General features: G+C 38.3%; 1 protein-coding gene across 1 annotated transcript in view; it reads left to right on the forward strand.

The window, feature by feature from the left end:
- frmpd3 (FERM and PDZ domain containing 3) overlaps window positions 1-16,506 on the forward strand; it is a 474,907-nt gene that overhangs the window by 418,325 nt on the left and 40,076 nt on the right. The window contains exons 10-12 of the mRNA XM_063059815.1: window positions 1,631-1,767; window positions 9,682-9,808; window positions 12,207-12,296. Coding sequence (XP_062915885.1) covers window positions 1,631-1,767; window positions 9,682-9,808; window positions 12,207-12,296 — 354 coding nt within the window. The remainder of the gene's footprint in view (window positions 1-1,630; window positions 1,768-9,681; window positions 9,809-12,206; window positions 12,297-16,506) is intronic.

A 16,506-nucleotide genomic window follows, 5' to 3' on the forward strand; every position in this document is an offset into this window, starting at 1 on the left:
CTGCTGGTAAAGGTCCACAACACTCATCGATACCTAGCTTTGAGTGTGAAGCCTATTCAGTGTCTATCCGATTTAGCACCACTGTAGTGTTTCAGTACTGTGCTGTGCAAAAGCCTGAGGCACATATATTTAGTAAGGGTACCTAAGACTTTTCCACAGTACTGTAGTAATTTTATGTATTGCACTGTACTACTACCACAAAAAAAATTTCATGACATATGTGAGTGATGATTATCCTGATTCTGCTATGAGTCTCCATTGTGGACTGGGTTTGAAGAGAGTAGAGAGGGGATTCATGGTTGGGAGAAGGAAGGGAGTGGGAAACACCAGAGAGATATTCTGAAATGATTAATAAACCAACTGTTTGGAATCAAATAACCTTGCTGATGTCTCAAGACTTGGTGTGTCTGTACCCGCACCATCGCCATACCTGGCACTCCTTCCCTGCCACCTATCCCACACTCCTCCCGCAGCACTCCACCCCCGCCATTCCCAATATCCTTTGGTCCTGCCAGATTTACAAACTCACTCTCCACTCCATGTTGATAAATACAGTGCTGTGCAAAATTCTTAGGCACATACAGTATATATATATATATATATATGCGTGCGTGCCCAGACTTTTGCACAACATTTATTCATTATTCATTACCTCTCATTGATCCAGTTTGGTATCTGTGTCCTTCAGGACTCAGTCAACTTGGTCATTGATAGTGCTTGCAAGCCACTTCTGGTGATAGACTTTGGAGACTCGGTACCAATGTAGATTTTTCAGTGCTTCTTCCATGAGTTGTTCAACATGGAGGAGCATGGTCGCATGAAGCAGAGTGAGTGTATCAACCAGCGAAAAACAGCTGGTGAGTAACTGTAACAGAGCTAGGAAATGCACTGCATAAGGTGAGCAGAACAACTACATGGCATTCACACCAATATAAAGAATATCAGAAAAATAAAATGGTGTATACTGTAATTAGTGTGAAAAATGGTAATTTTCCCTCAATAGTCAGATGGAGAAATGGATCTCAAGTCCTAGGGCTTGGGGCTTTCATGTGCCAAACTGATTCCAAGGTTAAATTGCTCTGTGCTGATTTAGGAAACTCTAGCAAAAGCAAGCAATAGTTTGAATTACTCTCGTTCACTTCTGTGCTTCGAAACTATGGATTAGCAAATTAAGTAAAACTTGTTTTATTTTCTGTCTTTTGACTCCTGCTATGCATTTCATATATACTGTAGATTTGTGTCAAGTGAAGACAGGACTGGAAAAGTAACACACCAAAATGCTGGATGAACTCAGCAGGTCAGGCAGCATCTATGGAGAGGAATAAATAGCCTACTCATCATGACTGAGAATGACATAACTTCAATTTCCCACCCTCCACATCTACTCACCACAGCTCCCCCACTTCCCAGCCAACCAGCCCTTTCTCCTTTCCTCAAAAGGCCTGACAACATTCTCCTCTCCAGTTTAACATGTGAAAATTATCACTTGAGAAAAATGCCAGGAGGCAACTTACCCCATCAAAAATCCATGGTTTCCTGAGAGGAGATGGGAAATTTGAGGTTGTGAAAGTGCATTTCTGTTACTAGAATTTATTGAATAATTTCAGAAGTTTTTACTTTCCTTCTGCAGAGCTGCAGTGATGTGATGAAAGAACGATTCAGTGGTGACTTAGCAGAAAATATAATGCTGAAATTGACTGCGCTGCATATCTACATCACTGTCTCCAGTGCAAGAACCAATCAGAAGATCACCCTCAGAAACGTTGAGTAAGTATTTTATATTTATTCATTTTTCAACATGTGTATATGGCTAGCAAGTCCAGCATTAATTGACCCTCTCTAATTACTGTTACAAAGATGGTGATGAGCAACCAACTTGAACCACAGAGTCCTTCTGCTTAACAGCAAAGGACATGTTCTGGAATATAATTCACTGAGCATGAGACAACTGAGAATTAGGATGACCAGAATTTTTTGGTTAACTTGAGCTGTAATGTTTCCTTTTCATAATATCTGATTTTACCATACAAAGATGCTTAAAATGTTACAATTAAATCTTCTGGAATTTTTAAGAAACAAAATATTCAGCAGCAGTATGTACATAAAAGGCAAATTAAATCCCAATACATTTGTGCCTTTTTCTTAAAGCTTTCTGGACTGAAAATAAAAGATATAATATTGTTTCTAATCGTGTGCTTCTTGTGAGAAGGTAAATAAAAGAGACTCCAATCAGCTCCTGCTGATGAAAAGAGAACCCAGATAAAGAAGAACTTAAGGTATCTGAGGAATAAAAGGAAACCAAATAGTGAATTGAAGCCTAGATTGCAGACCACAAGTTTGAGTAAAAATGGCCAAGATAATGTGTAGCCGAAAGACTCCACGTAAGGTCAGCAGGAAAGGACCTTAAAGAGATAATATCCTGCTGAAAAACAAACTGATTCATGGAATTGATATCAAGAGTTAGGAAAAGTCTCAGTTACATGAATTATTAACAATCGGGGGGAAATGGACCACAGAAGCAGTCAGATTTCTTTGAATGTTATTCATTTTTCAATGATTGAGAACAAATTAAATAGATTTTTTTCAGACAACCTCTCAAAGTCTCTCAAAACTCCCCTCTCCCAGTGCTGCTTTTAATACCCTTCGGTCCATTTTCAGCTCTGAACTGCTACTGTTCTAGGTATTGCATAGCGGCATACTAAGGGTGGGATTTATAATTTTCTATATCAGTAATATCAAATTGTTTAAGTTCTTCAAAAACAAGAATATCACTGAAATAGATGGGGAAATAAGAAAGAAAACAGCATTGATTTTTCTATATTAATATTCTGTGAAGCTGTCAGACCATTGAGAAGGTGATGAGTGAGGTGCCTTCCTGGACCTGCCTGCTATCCCTTTGGTACTGATATTCACACAGTGCTGCTGAACAGGAAGTTCCAGGATTTAGACACAGTAAAAATGAAGGACCAGCAATATTTTACGAAGTGCAGGTGAGAATTAGAAAATTCAATATGAACTAATAACAGGCTAGAATAAATGGAGGGGAGACTGAATAACATGAATTAAGGAGGAGGAATAAACAATATCAAGATCACATTGCTCTGCTCAGACTAAGAGCTGAGTACTCCAGTTTCCTTCTTGCTCCCCCCTCCAAGAACACAGTAGCCACTCCTCACTGTTATAGGAAGAACAATGTGAGCTGAGATTAGGGGAGGAAAAGAAAACCACCTCCACACTTCCAATCGTGTCATTAATTCAGGAACAGTTGACATATGAAATAGTAACATCTCAAATAACCTTCAATTTACACACAGGGAATTAAGGAAAATATGCACAAATTGGAGACAAACAACAAATTACCTACATTACTACCAATACTTGCTTCTGTTACCATAAACAATGAAAGTCCCAAAGATTTCAGGAGTCATAACGGTTGTTCTTATGTGTTTCTTAAGGAAAGTATACAAGCCAACACTCATGTTGTTTTCTGTTCATCAGTAACCCAGAAATTAACAGCAAATAGAAGTCTTACCAGTCCTTGGATACTGCAACAGTAGGATGATAATATTCAACATGATCTGAAAGTAATGTAATTTTAAAAAAGCAGCAGTTGAGAAATGGTATGCAAGCGTGCTTAGAATAGGCCTGGCTAGGTGATAGTTCAAGATTCATGTAAAAAAATTATTTGCATAATGTTTAATCCTGCCTTGAATCACACAATCTAACTGTAAAAGAACATAATTGTTTCAAATTTTCTTTCTATTAATGCATTCATTAGAAGTTGCTGTGTTAGCGTAATTTTACCAATACAGCTGAAAATGGGCTTTATTGCCAAAAATGAGCATGTTAGCAGGGTATCCATTTCTCCACCTATATTTCCCTATACAAAAAATGACTTTAAAAGACTGTACTGTTCTTTTTCAATTTCATTAGCATGAATAGTCAGTTTCTCAGCAATTTCAGTATTTAAGTATGAAAAGCAAAAAGCATATGCATGTACACCCTAGAAAATATGCATCCCAGAATTTAACATTGCCAATTTCTGGGCCAATCATAATCCTGACAGTTGCATGAATGTATTCTTAAATCATTAAAGCTGATATTAAATGGGAACATTAGTGCTTTGGGTTGTAATTTAAAATCCCTGATCTTTCTAAGGCGTAGAAGTGTATCGACCTAATGCACATAAATGTAATTACTATTGATGGCTACAATGGTCAGCATTGCTGTGGTGAGCCAGAGGGCCTCTTACTGTCTTATATGCGATTCAATTTTCAGCTTAGTGCCATTTCTGCTTGGAATGCACTGACATTAATATGGTAGCTCCTCCTAGAAAACTAAGAATTCTGATTAAAGTCATTTTCAATGTAATGAATATTCAACTAAACAAATAAGTAAATTATATAATCAATAGAGAATCATAAGGAAACACCCTGTCAGACCAACCTTCTCATTGACTTTTAAGTGAAAGCCCAAGTGGACAATGCTTAGTCCAATTACAACATGTACCTCAGATTCTGAGAACTTGGTAAGTGAGAACAAAGAGTGAGTATTGTTTAGCAGATCATCTATTTAGGGACTGTCACATGACCTGCTAAACATTTTCAAAACCTTCTGTTTTTAATTTGAGTTTCCAGCATGGGCAGTTAGATTTTTTTTTACTTTGGCATCTTTATGTCTTAGTGCTAAGACCACTCCTGTTTCCAATGTTAGGTTTCATTCGTTCTCAGGCAATAAGAACTACAAATGATTCCAAACCAGTTAGTGTTGTCAATCAAAAGTTTTCAAAAGTTACAGAATAGTTTGAACAAAATATGTAAAAAGTAGAATTCTCAACTATAGCACTATAGTGGACAATGAACAAAGTTGTCTAGGTAACAACGAAACATTGATTAACTGAGAAAGTGGACAAAGGAATGGCAGATGGAGTTTATTACGAGAGGGCATAGTATTGCATTAAGGGCATACTTTGTAAATGGCAGGACCCATAGGTGTGTTGTAGGCCAGAGAGATCCGGGGTACAAGTATGTAGTTCCCAGAAAGTTGCAACACGGACAAGGTGGTGAAGAAGGCACAAACACAAAAATGCTGGAGGAACTCAGCAGGCCAGGCAGAATCTGTGAAGGGAAATAGATATCTGGGCATATGATATGAACATCATGTTGCAGCTGTACAAGATATTGATGAGACCGCAGATGGAATATTGTGTGCAGTTCCCGTTGCAATGTTATAGGAAAGATCTAACTGAGCAGGAAAAGGTGCAAAAAAAGATTCACAAGGGTACTTCTGGGACTGGAGGACTAGAGTTATAAGGAGAGACTGGATAGAGTGATTCTGTTTTCCCCCGACCACAGGAAGGTTAGGAATGACCTTATAGAATTTATAAAATCATGAGGGGCATAGATAAGGTGGTTGGTAATAGTCTTTTACCTAGGGTAGGGAAGTATAACACTAGACAGCAGAAGTTTAAGGTGAGAGTGAAAGGATAAAGAGGGGCAGGTTTTCATTCAGAGGGTGGTGGGTATATGGAATGAGCTGCTAGAGAGAGTGGTTGACGAAGGTAAAATTGCAACATTTAAAAGACACTTGGGCCTAGACATGGATAGCAAAGTGTTGATGGATATAAGCCAAATGCAGGGAAATAGAACTATTTCAGGCAGGCACCTTGATCAGCATGGATAAGTTCTACTGAAGGTCGTGTTTCCCTGCTGTGCAACTCTTAATAGCGGATGAAATTTAATGCCTGCAAGATTAAAATACACCATGTTAGAAGAAAAAGCACTATAGTGGACAATGAACAAAATTGTCCAAGGTAACAAAACATTGATTAACTGAGGAAGTGGGCAAAAGAATGCAGATGGGATTTATTAAGACAGGGCATAGCGATGCATTATGGAAAGTTACACCAGGGCATTCTTCCTGATTACGATTCTTCATTCAAGCAAAATACTTAGTAAGTATTTTGCATCAGTGATCACTGTGGAAGACAAAAGCAGTATGCCAGAAATTCAAGTGTCAGGCGGTTGAAATGAGTGTTGTTGCTATTGCAAAAGAGAAGATGCCTGGGAAGCTGAAAAATCTGAAGGTAGATAAATCACTTGGAGCAGATGGACTATACTCCAGGGTTCTAAAAGGGGTAGCTGAAGAGATTGTGGAGGCATTAGTAATGATCTTTCAAGAATCACTAGATTCTGGAATGGTTCCAAAGGAATGTAAAATTGCAAGTGTCATAAGAAGGGAGGGAGGCAGAAGGAAGAAAATTATAGTGCAGTTAGCCTGACTTCAGTCATTGTGTAGATGTTGGAGTCCATTATTAAGAATGAGGTTCTGGGGAATTTGGGGGTACCTGATAAAGCAGACAAAAGACAGCATAGTTTTCTTAAGGGGAAATCTTGTCTGACAAATCTGTTGGAATTCTTTGAGGAAATAGCAGACAGGATCGATAAAGGAGAGTCAGTGGGCATTGTTTACTTGAATTTTCATAATGCTTTTGACGAGGTGCCACACATGAGCCTGCTTAACAAGATAAGTGGCCATGGTATTACAGGAAAGATACTAGCAATGATAGAAGGTTCAATGATCTACAGGAGGGAAAGATTGGAAATAAAGGAGGCCTATTCTGCTTGGATGCCAATGACGAGTGGTGTTTCGTATTGGTCGGTACTGCGACCACTTCTTTTCACATTTATGTCAATGATTTGGATGATGGAATCGATGGCTTGTGGCCAAGTTTTTAGACAATCCATAGATAGGTGGAGGGGCAGGTAGTATTAAGGAAGCAGGGAATCTGCAGAAGGACTTGACAGATTTGGAGAATGGGCAAAGAAGAGGCAAATGGAATATAGTGTAGGAAACTGTGGTGGAAGGAAGAAAGACATAGACTATTTTCTAAATGGGAAGAAAATTCAAAAATCAGAGGTGCAAAAGGACTTTGGAGTCCTCGTGCAGAATACCTTAAAGTTTAACTTGCTGGTTGAGCTGGTGATAAGGGAGGCGAATGCAACGTTAGCATTCATTTCGGCAAGACTAGAATATAAACGCAAGGATGTGAGGCTGAGGTTAACGTTGCATTTGCCTCCCTTATCACCAGCTCAACCTGCAAGTTAAACTTTAAAGCATTGGTCAGACTGCACTTGAAGTACTGCGAGCAGCTTTGGACCCCTTATCTAAGGAAAAATGTGCTGGCATTGGAGAAGGTTCAGAGGAGGTTCACAAGAATGATTCCAGGAATGAAAGAATTAATGTATGAAGTGTGTTTGATGGTTCTTGGTCTGTAGTCACCGGAATTTAGAAATGGGATGGAGGGGAGATTTCATTGAAACCTATCAAATATTGAAAGGCCTAGACAGAGAGGATGTGAAGAGAGTGCTTCCTCTAGTGGGTAAGTCTTGGACCAGAGGGCACAGCCTCAGAGTAGAGGACGTCCATTTATAACAGAGATGAGGAGGGATTTCTTTAGCCAGAGGATGGTGAATCTCCGGAATTCATTGCCATGGATGGCTGTGGATGCCAAGTATTGAGTATATTTATAGCAGAGATTGATAGATTCTTGATTAGTCAGATAATCAAAGGTTATGGGAGAAGGCAGAACAATGGAGTTGAGAAGTATAATAAATCAGCCATGAATGAATCGCTGAGCAGGCTTGATGGGCTGAATGGCCTAATTCTGCTGCTATATCTTGTGATCTTATGGTCTTATAGACTTTAAATCTAAAGAGTTCAGAGTAGCGAATGAAGCCAATGGAATAAAAAAAAAAGAATAGTGGAAGAATTTAGCAGGTCAAGCAGAACCTGAAGACAACATGTATAAATCAACCTTTTGAACTGAGGACTGGGTTCAATTGACGTACAACTTTTGGCTCCACAGATCATTCTTGAGCATCACTGACTTTTTCCAGACTTTTGCACTTTGCTTCATGTTCCAATTTCTGCAATCGTTTTTATCTTCAAAATGAATGAGATACTGAATTACTGAAGAATTTGTGTCAGGAGCAAATATTAGCAAATCGTATGGTTGGATTACATCTCAAATATCCCACCAGTTCTTGTTGATGAAAAGTAGGAGAAACATTCTAATGCAGGAGGCAGAGAGGAAAGGCCCTAATCACTTGTGTTAGATTTCTGAGTTTTGAAGAAGAAACAGAACATTTAATCTGCAGCCTGGGGTGTTGGTATCTATTGGCATTATCCCTTAGAGGAAATATTCATGTTTTGAGAAGTGTGCATCACTGGCAAGGCCAATAATTATTATCATCCCCAATTGTTCTTAAGAAGGTGGTGATATATTATATGCTAATGATCATTAACCTACAATTGCAAAGGAAATATTAGAACAAATTATTAAAGTTTTAAGATGTACTCTATACAAGGAAAGACAGGCAGAGGGTTTTAGGAAATTCCAGAGTCTCAGGTCTTGAAGTCATGGCTGACAAAGGTAAATGTGCAGAGATGTTAAAAAATTTCCAGTGGCAAAAGTGTAAAAGATTGCAGAGAAACATAGAACTGGAAGTAATTACAAAATCAAAGAGGTTTTGGACCATAGGTAGATATGAAACAAGTCTGGGATTCTAAAATTGGATTTTCAATGAACTATCAATCATTGTAGATCAAGAAGCAGAGCAAATACAATTTGGTGTGAGTTAGTATGCAGTAGCAAAGTTGCAGGATCCTACGAATTTTCAAGAGTTAGAATGAGGGAGACCAGCCAAGAATGAGTTAATACCATCAAGCCTTGATATAATAAAGGAAAAAGATTAAAATATGTTGGATTTTGAAACTTCCAGCTGTAGGAAATAATCCTATAGCACTCCTGACAACGGATATTCTAATTGCTCAAAAATAATTCTAAAACTTCTCTCACGTGATCAATTGCATTGATAGAATTGAATTTTCTTGTTTTCCTAAGCAGCACTAACCAATTGGGAGCTGGGACAGCACGGTAGTGCCGGTGACCCAGATTCAATCCCTGGAACTGTCTGTAAGGAGTTTTTACATTCTTCCCATGACCACATGGCTTTCCTCCAGGTGCTCCAGTTTCCTCCACGTTCCAAAGACGTACGGATTAGTATGTTGATTGGTCACATGGGTATAATTGGGCAGCGTGGACTCATGGGGCCAGCTGGGCCTGTTACCATGCTATACCTATAAATAAATAAATAATACCTCCCACCCTTTGTTCACAGAGCTAGTAGAGCCAGGAATATAATTACATGATATAACATTATACACACTGTCCTCCAAAAGACCAGGAATTCTGCTGTACAGCAAGAAAGTGGGCAATATTGAAGCTATATAAAATCCACCCACTTCTACCTCAGTAGCATTTCACATCTACTGAAAGTCTAAGTGATGTCTGGACCCCACCTAACCATCTCTCCACAGTGCATTACTGAACTGAGGATTTATGAGCAAAATAGTTTATCAATTGTTTCTAAGTATATGAGACCTCTCTAGTGTCGACATACCTGAGATTAGCCACAGTACTTCAGTCAAATTTTTCTCAGATGCTGACAGACATAATATTCAAATCTAGGAACAGTACATGCATTGATGGACTAAAGCTTGCATTTATGTTTTGTACATTCCTCTCATGCTCCCGTCAGAATATAATTATTTGCCAGATTCTCAGGCCCCAACTTCTGCTGCAATGAATGCAATTTGTTTCTCTGTTAAATCCTCCAGGAAGGAATGGGGCCTTGAGCTGTTCCTGCCACCATCTCTTCTGATGTACGTGAAGGAAAAGCATGCACGGAAAATCCTCTCACATCACCTCAAAGCAACACAAGCTCCAGGTCCTTTAGGCAAAAAGGTAAAACAAAGGAGAGTGGAGAGAGGAGTGCAGATGTATGATAACACAGCAGAAATGCTGAAGTGGTAAAACAGACTGTGTAGCAATCCTTCTGCAGGTCATAATTCAACACTACGTATTCAGAAAGCTAAAATACCGATCCATTAAGACCCTTACATAAAATAAAGTGCCAGGGCAATCCAGATGAACCACTGCCAGGTTTGTTCTTTTTTCCTTGCATTCATTATGAATAGAGCAAGATGTGTTTCATCAGCAAAAGAGCTTTTGCAGGACACATTTTTTAAATTCCTGTATAGGTTTGTTTATAAAGTGTTTCTATAAACACGTAGGACATTTTTAACTGTGTTGTGGCAAGACATAGCTATGAAGTTAAAAACTATTATTAAAGCTAACCAAATTGACACACGTGAGTGCATTCATATTTATCAAATTTGTTCAGTTGTATCTTTATTCAGATTTCCAGGAGGAGAAGGAATAATATTAATCTTTGACCTAACACTCAGGCAGCAAACAGGTCAGAGATGTTTTAAGGCCCATTGCTCACTTAAGGAAAACCAGCAAGCGGTAAATTGCTTCCGTATTGGGCAACTCAAAAGCAGTCTTAATTCTGACTAGCTCAGTCCTTGAAAGAGGGATTGAAATTGGAGAACAAGGCACCACTGACGAGATTCGTTTTGTGAAGGTGTAGCAGCATTCCAGGATGTTTTCAGCATGATTGCATGGATTTCCACTGCCACCAGGGACAGGTAGGGAGGGCTTCTTCCTTTGCAGAGGGGTTGAAGTGCGATCAACCTTCCAAGATCAACATTCCTCCCCGCAACTTTCCAATGAGCAATGAGTCCAGAAGCTAAGATTAACAAAACCAATGATGGTAGAGATACATCTGATATTTTTTTTGAAGGCAGAATGCCAACTAAACACTGATGAGGATGAAGATCATTGTGTTCCTGAATTTATCAGCTTCTGAGTCATTTCACATATTGTCAGGGTGACACAGGGGCATCACTAGTAGAGCTGCTCTCTCACAGCTTGAGTGACCCAGGTTTACTCCTGCCCTCCAGGGCTGCATATTCCTCCTATAGTTACTGCCTAATACACTGCTGGCATTTAGGGCAGCAAATGTTCCCCCTGTAACCACACGAATTTCCTCAGGGTGTTCCAATTCACTCCTACCTTCTAATGACAGATACTATGGCATGTAGTGAGTGGTAGAATACGAGGGAAGTGAAGATGGGGAGATTAAAAATGGAATTGGTGTAGGATAGTTTAATTGAGTATTTAATGGATAGCATGGATTCAGCAGGCTGAATTATCTGATTATCACATTATCTGATCCATTTGCGATGTCCAATTCCATCCATATGATCACAGAGGCTTATTAGAAGAAACAATTTCACCTATCTTTCCTTATATTCTGACAGAATAAGCATGCGTATTTCTCTAGACTAAGGGTATAAATCAATATAACCTGATTGTCAATCCTGTACACCCAGAAGTGAAAGCACATTCAGATGGAGAAGTAACATAAAGATTTTTACTCCTCTTGTACGATGGGTGATTGATAAGTTTGTGGCCTACGGTAGAGGGAGTCAATTTTAGAAAACCTAGCACATTTACTTTTCAATCTAGTCCACTCCTACATTTACACACTTAGTCCAGCGGTCCTGGGGCATACAGATCTTGGACCTCCAGAAACTGTCCGCAGCAAGGGTGATTGACAAGTTCGTGGCCTAAGGTAGAAGGATATGTCATACAGATCTCGTTACATGTGCATGCAGTTCAACTCTTTGAGTGATTATGCAGAAAGTTTGAAGTTAATAACTCATCAGGGGTAATTGATAAGTTTGTGGCTTAAGGTAGAAGGAGGTGAGTATAAATCAGTGTTCTGGAATCTTTAATGTTACACTGAGGCTCCCTGTCATCATTGGTGGAAGCTTCTTGCCTACTTTTTGTCACCTGGAAATTGACATGCAGTACAAAGTGAGTAGAAATTCTTTGCAAAAGACCTTCATATAGGGCACATCCAATAAGAAGAACCGTCTTAGAACTCAAGCCATGATTTATGCACCTAACCACCTTTCTCACACCAAGTTTACCTTTGCATATGTCAATCAAGTAAAGCTATTCAAACCCTGCTTCTAATTCTATTACAAATTAATCCAAAAAAAATTCTTCATTTTCCAAAAAATATTTCTTATGAAGTATTTTTGAATATCTTGTGTTTAATTAACATTAATTTGCAAAATAACTGTATTTAAATATTGCTATGTGTTTTTAATCTATAAAAGTACTTGTTTAATCACAATTTGGTGTCTGATTAGCATGGATTCTGTTAAGCAACTATTTTTGCTGAATAATTTTGCTGATAATTTGCTGAAAGCCTGTTTGTTTTATACAGATTTCTATAGTACAAGCCAAACTGCAGTACCTGCGAATCCTGAATGAGCTCCCTTTGTATCCAGGAGGACTTTTTAACTCTGTTGTGCTGGTAATGTTACTAATAAACTATCTACTGAAATGTTAAATACAAACAGTAAGTAACATGAAATTTGCAACCTGATAACACTTTTCAGGTAACAGATATCACTGATGTTTTGGATTTCTGGATATTCATAAGTTATTTGATACCAGGCTTGCTCGCAAAATTTAGCTCTTGCTCTTAAACAGGCATTAGCTGCAGTGAAGCAATATTGGCTGAGAGGTAAACAAACACTGGTAGTGAACGGTTTAATAATGTAGTACTAGCACTTAGGTTTGCTATAAGGACCTCGTCTCCATTTGCCATAATGAATTTGGTGCAGGGGGTGAAATTTCAAAATTTAATGTTGCAGTATTTTACAGAAGATCCAAAATTGCAGAACTCAAAAAACTTGAAATAGCAAATAAACAGAGGTGACAACAGCAACACCTATCAGGACTTGGTGAAATGGATTGTGACATGGCAACGAAATCTAATACGGAAAACAAGTGAAGTGACGTATTTGGTAGTTGAATTATGAAAACAATATAAACAGAATGGTACACATTCAGGCAGTTGCAGTAGCAGAGTCTGAGATTTCACATAGAAAAGTCTTCATTAAGATTGTTAAAAAGTATACAGAGATTTTGGTTTTACTATTATGAACATGTATCATAACCTTTCATGATGCAATACAATTTCAATAAAGAAATATATTGTTAAGGAAAATTGTGGACCTATCACCCTGAGAATTAGAACACAGAATGCTATAATTTCATGCGAATCAGGAGCTGGTGCAGGAGTAGACTACTCAGAACCTCCAACAGGCTTTGTCATTAAAAAAAGATCATAAATGCTAAAGTACAGACATAAATTTAGGCTATTACAGAAGAGAGAGTACTTTTTGGAGGGACATCTTTCAGCTGAGATGTTTAATCCAGGGTCTTATCTACTTTAATAGGTGAATATAAAAGATCGCCCAGATTGAGACTGGATTGAAGAACACAGAAATTATCAGTGGTATTCTGGCCAATGTTTTTCCTTCATTAAACATTATTAGGATAGATTATCTGGTAATTTATTGCTGAGGGAGTTGAAAATACTGCCATATTTCTTACAATGACATTTAAAAAATTACTTGTGGAAGGCAGGTATAGCTGGCAAGGTCAGAATTTAATACTCAGACCTTAACTGCTCTTTTGAGCTAAAGTTATGTTGGCTTCATGAAATATTATATTCCATGTGGTGAAGGTCAAAGTAGTTTCTAAAAGGGTATTTCATAGAACAGATGAGAGTCAACTGCACTGTTGACTGCATTTCAAAAGTACTTTATTGGTTGTTAAGCTCTTTGGGAAAACTTGAGATCGTAAACAGCATCATGAAAATCAAATCCTTTTTGCTCTGCAAAGATATTCCTTACGAATCTTACATTCATCTGCTGATATAACTGACAGAAGCTGCCCGTGGCTTCGTCTAATAGAAACAGCAATGCCTATAAGTATCTATCGAGTAAATAGCTCTAATGCAGCATACAGCAGTGAAAGTGCACTGAGCTGTCATCTCCAAATTCATTCTATTTACCAGGACGAATTTCTGAGCCTGGGAACAAAATGCTGATATGACATTTTAGCGAGTCAGATTAAATCAATTCAGAGTAAATTTATAGCCACAGTTTTTGAACGAGGAAAATACTTTTCACTAAATGGAAAGAACTAATTAGATTGCTATGAATGAATGAAAAAAATAAGGTGATGACTAAGTATAAGGAAAGATGAGTCCATTTCAAGAAAGAAAATTAAGGGATTAGATGAGAAGTCAGAAAACACAAAAACAATAAGACTAAAAGGAACTATGAAATTAAATCATAGAAGAACATGAAACAAAATAGTAAAATATTTTAGACCATAAGACCATACATATAGGAGCAGAATCTTGCCATTTGGCCCATCGAATCTGCTCTGCCATTTCATCACAGCTGATCCAATTTTCCTTGCAGCCTCAATCTCCTGCCTCTCCTCGAATCCCCTCATGTCCTGACCAATCAAGAATCTATCAACCTCTGCCTTAATTATACATACAGACTTAGCCTCCACAGCTGCCTGTGGCAAAGAGTTCCACAGATTCACCACCCTCTGGCTACAGAAATTCCTCCTCATCTCCATTCTAAAAGGACACCCCTCCATTCTGAAGTTGTGTCCTCTGGTCTTTGGCTCTTCCACCATAGAAAACATCCTCTCCACATCCACTCTATCAAGGCCTTTCACCATTCGATAGGTTTCAATTAGGTCACCCCTCAATCTTCTCAATATAAACCCAGAGCCATCAAAAGCTCTACATATGACAAGTAATTCAATCTTGAATCATTTCATGAACCTCCTTTGAACCCTCTCCAGTTTCCGCACATCCTTTCTAAAATAAGTGGACCAAACTTGCATACAATACTCCATGAGGCCTCACCAATGCTTTATAAAGTCTCAACATTACATACTTGCTTTTATATTCCAGTCTTCTTGAAATGAATGCTAAAATCACATTTGCCTTCCTCAGCATAGACTCAACCTGCAAAGTAACCTTTAGGAAATCCTGCACAAGGACTCCCAAGTCCCTTTGTACTTCAGTTTTCTGCATTTTCTCTCCATTTAGAAAATAGTCAACCCTTTCTTTTCTTCTACCAAAGTGCATGACCATACACTTCCTGACATTCCATCTGCTACTTCTTTGTCCAGTCTCCTAATAATGTAGCCTCTCTACATCCTCAAAACTACCTGCCCCTCTACCTATCTTCATATCATCTGCAAACTTTGCAACAAAGGGAGCCATCAATTCTGTTATCTAAATCATTGACATATAATATAAAAAGAATTATTCCCAACACAAACCCGTGAAACACACGAGTTACTGGCAGCAACCAGCAAAGGCTCCCTTTATTCCTACTCTTTGCCTCCTGCCAATCAGCCACTGTTTTATCCATACTAGAATCTTTCCTGTAATCTATGGGCTTGTAGCTTATTAAGCAGCCTCATGTGTGGCACTTTGACCAAGGGCTTATGAAAATCCAAGTACACAACATTAACCAAATCTCCTTTGTCTATCCTGCTTGTTATTTCTTCAAAGAATTCCAACAGATTTGTCAAGCAAGATTTTCCCTTGGGGAAACCTTGCTGACTGTGGCCTATTTTATTATGTGCTTCAAGTACCATGAGACTTCATCCTTAACAATGAATTCCATCCTCTTCCCAACCACTGAAGTCAGACTAACTGGCCTATAGTTTCCTTTCTTCTGCCTCTCTCCCTTCTTGAAGAGTGGAGTGACGTTTGCAATTGTCCAATCTTCGGGAACCATTCCAGAATCTAGTGATTCTTGAAAGATCATTACTAATGCCTTCATGATCTCTTCAGCCACCTCTTTCAGAACCCTGGAATGTACACTTCAAGACCTGTCAATGAAAAAGTAAGTTTAGGACAATGATAGATGTCAGCAATATTAAATTAGTATTTCACTTAGGTATATAGCAAGGAAATTAAACATGTGGACCTGATATCAGATGATGTAATGAGGAATGAAATGTGCCTTTAAAATTGTAAAAAGGGATATATAAATTAAAAAAATAAACTCAATGATGATAAAACCCCAGGCCTGGAATGATTGTATCCACACATTTTAAAAGGATTGAGGGAAAAAAGGTGCAGAAGCATTCCCATGCATATCTAATGATCAATTCGAAGTTTTGCAAGAGGACTGGTAGAAAGTGTGTTCTGGTTAATTGGGCCAACGATTAATGGGGGTAGCCACAAATTTGGGACCATTTCTTAAAGAAGAAACACAAATCAAGAAAATAGCCTGGATTCCCATCATTTGTTTGGGACACTGTCACTTAATTAGGACAGAAGACTGTTGTTAAAGTTTCTATCTACCGTCAGTCACTTGCACTTGTGTGACCATTAAGCACTGTGCTTAGAGCAAAGTTTTTAAGTAGCAGCAGTTGTGTGCATTTGTGTTCAAAAAGGAATGATTTTTGCCACTGATAGCAGTAAGACAATTCAAAACTGTTTTTTACTCACTACGGATTCAAGCATTCAGGCTTGGAGATGCCAGAAATGGCCAAGAGTGAAAATGAAATGATTTCACTGTTTCAACAAGTTAGAAACTACAAAAAATTCGAAGGTATGGACAATCATCTTGAATGTTACAATGAAAATGAAGATTTGAAGAATGCAATCATTGAAAACATTTTATGAA

Source organism: Mobula hypostoma, chromosome 10, assembly GCF_963921235.1.
Source record: "Mobula hypostoma chromosome 10, sMobHyp1.1, whole genome shotgun sequence".
Taxonomy (NCBI): Eukaryota; Metazoa; Chordata; class Chondrichthyes; order Myliobatiformes; family Myliobatidae; genus Mobula; species Mobula hypostoma.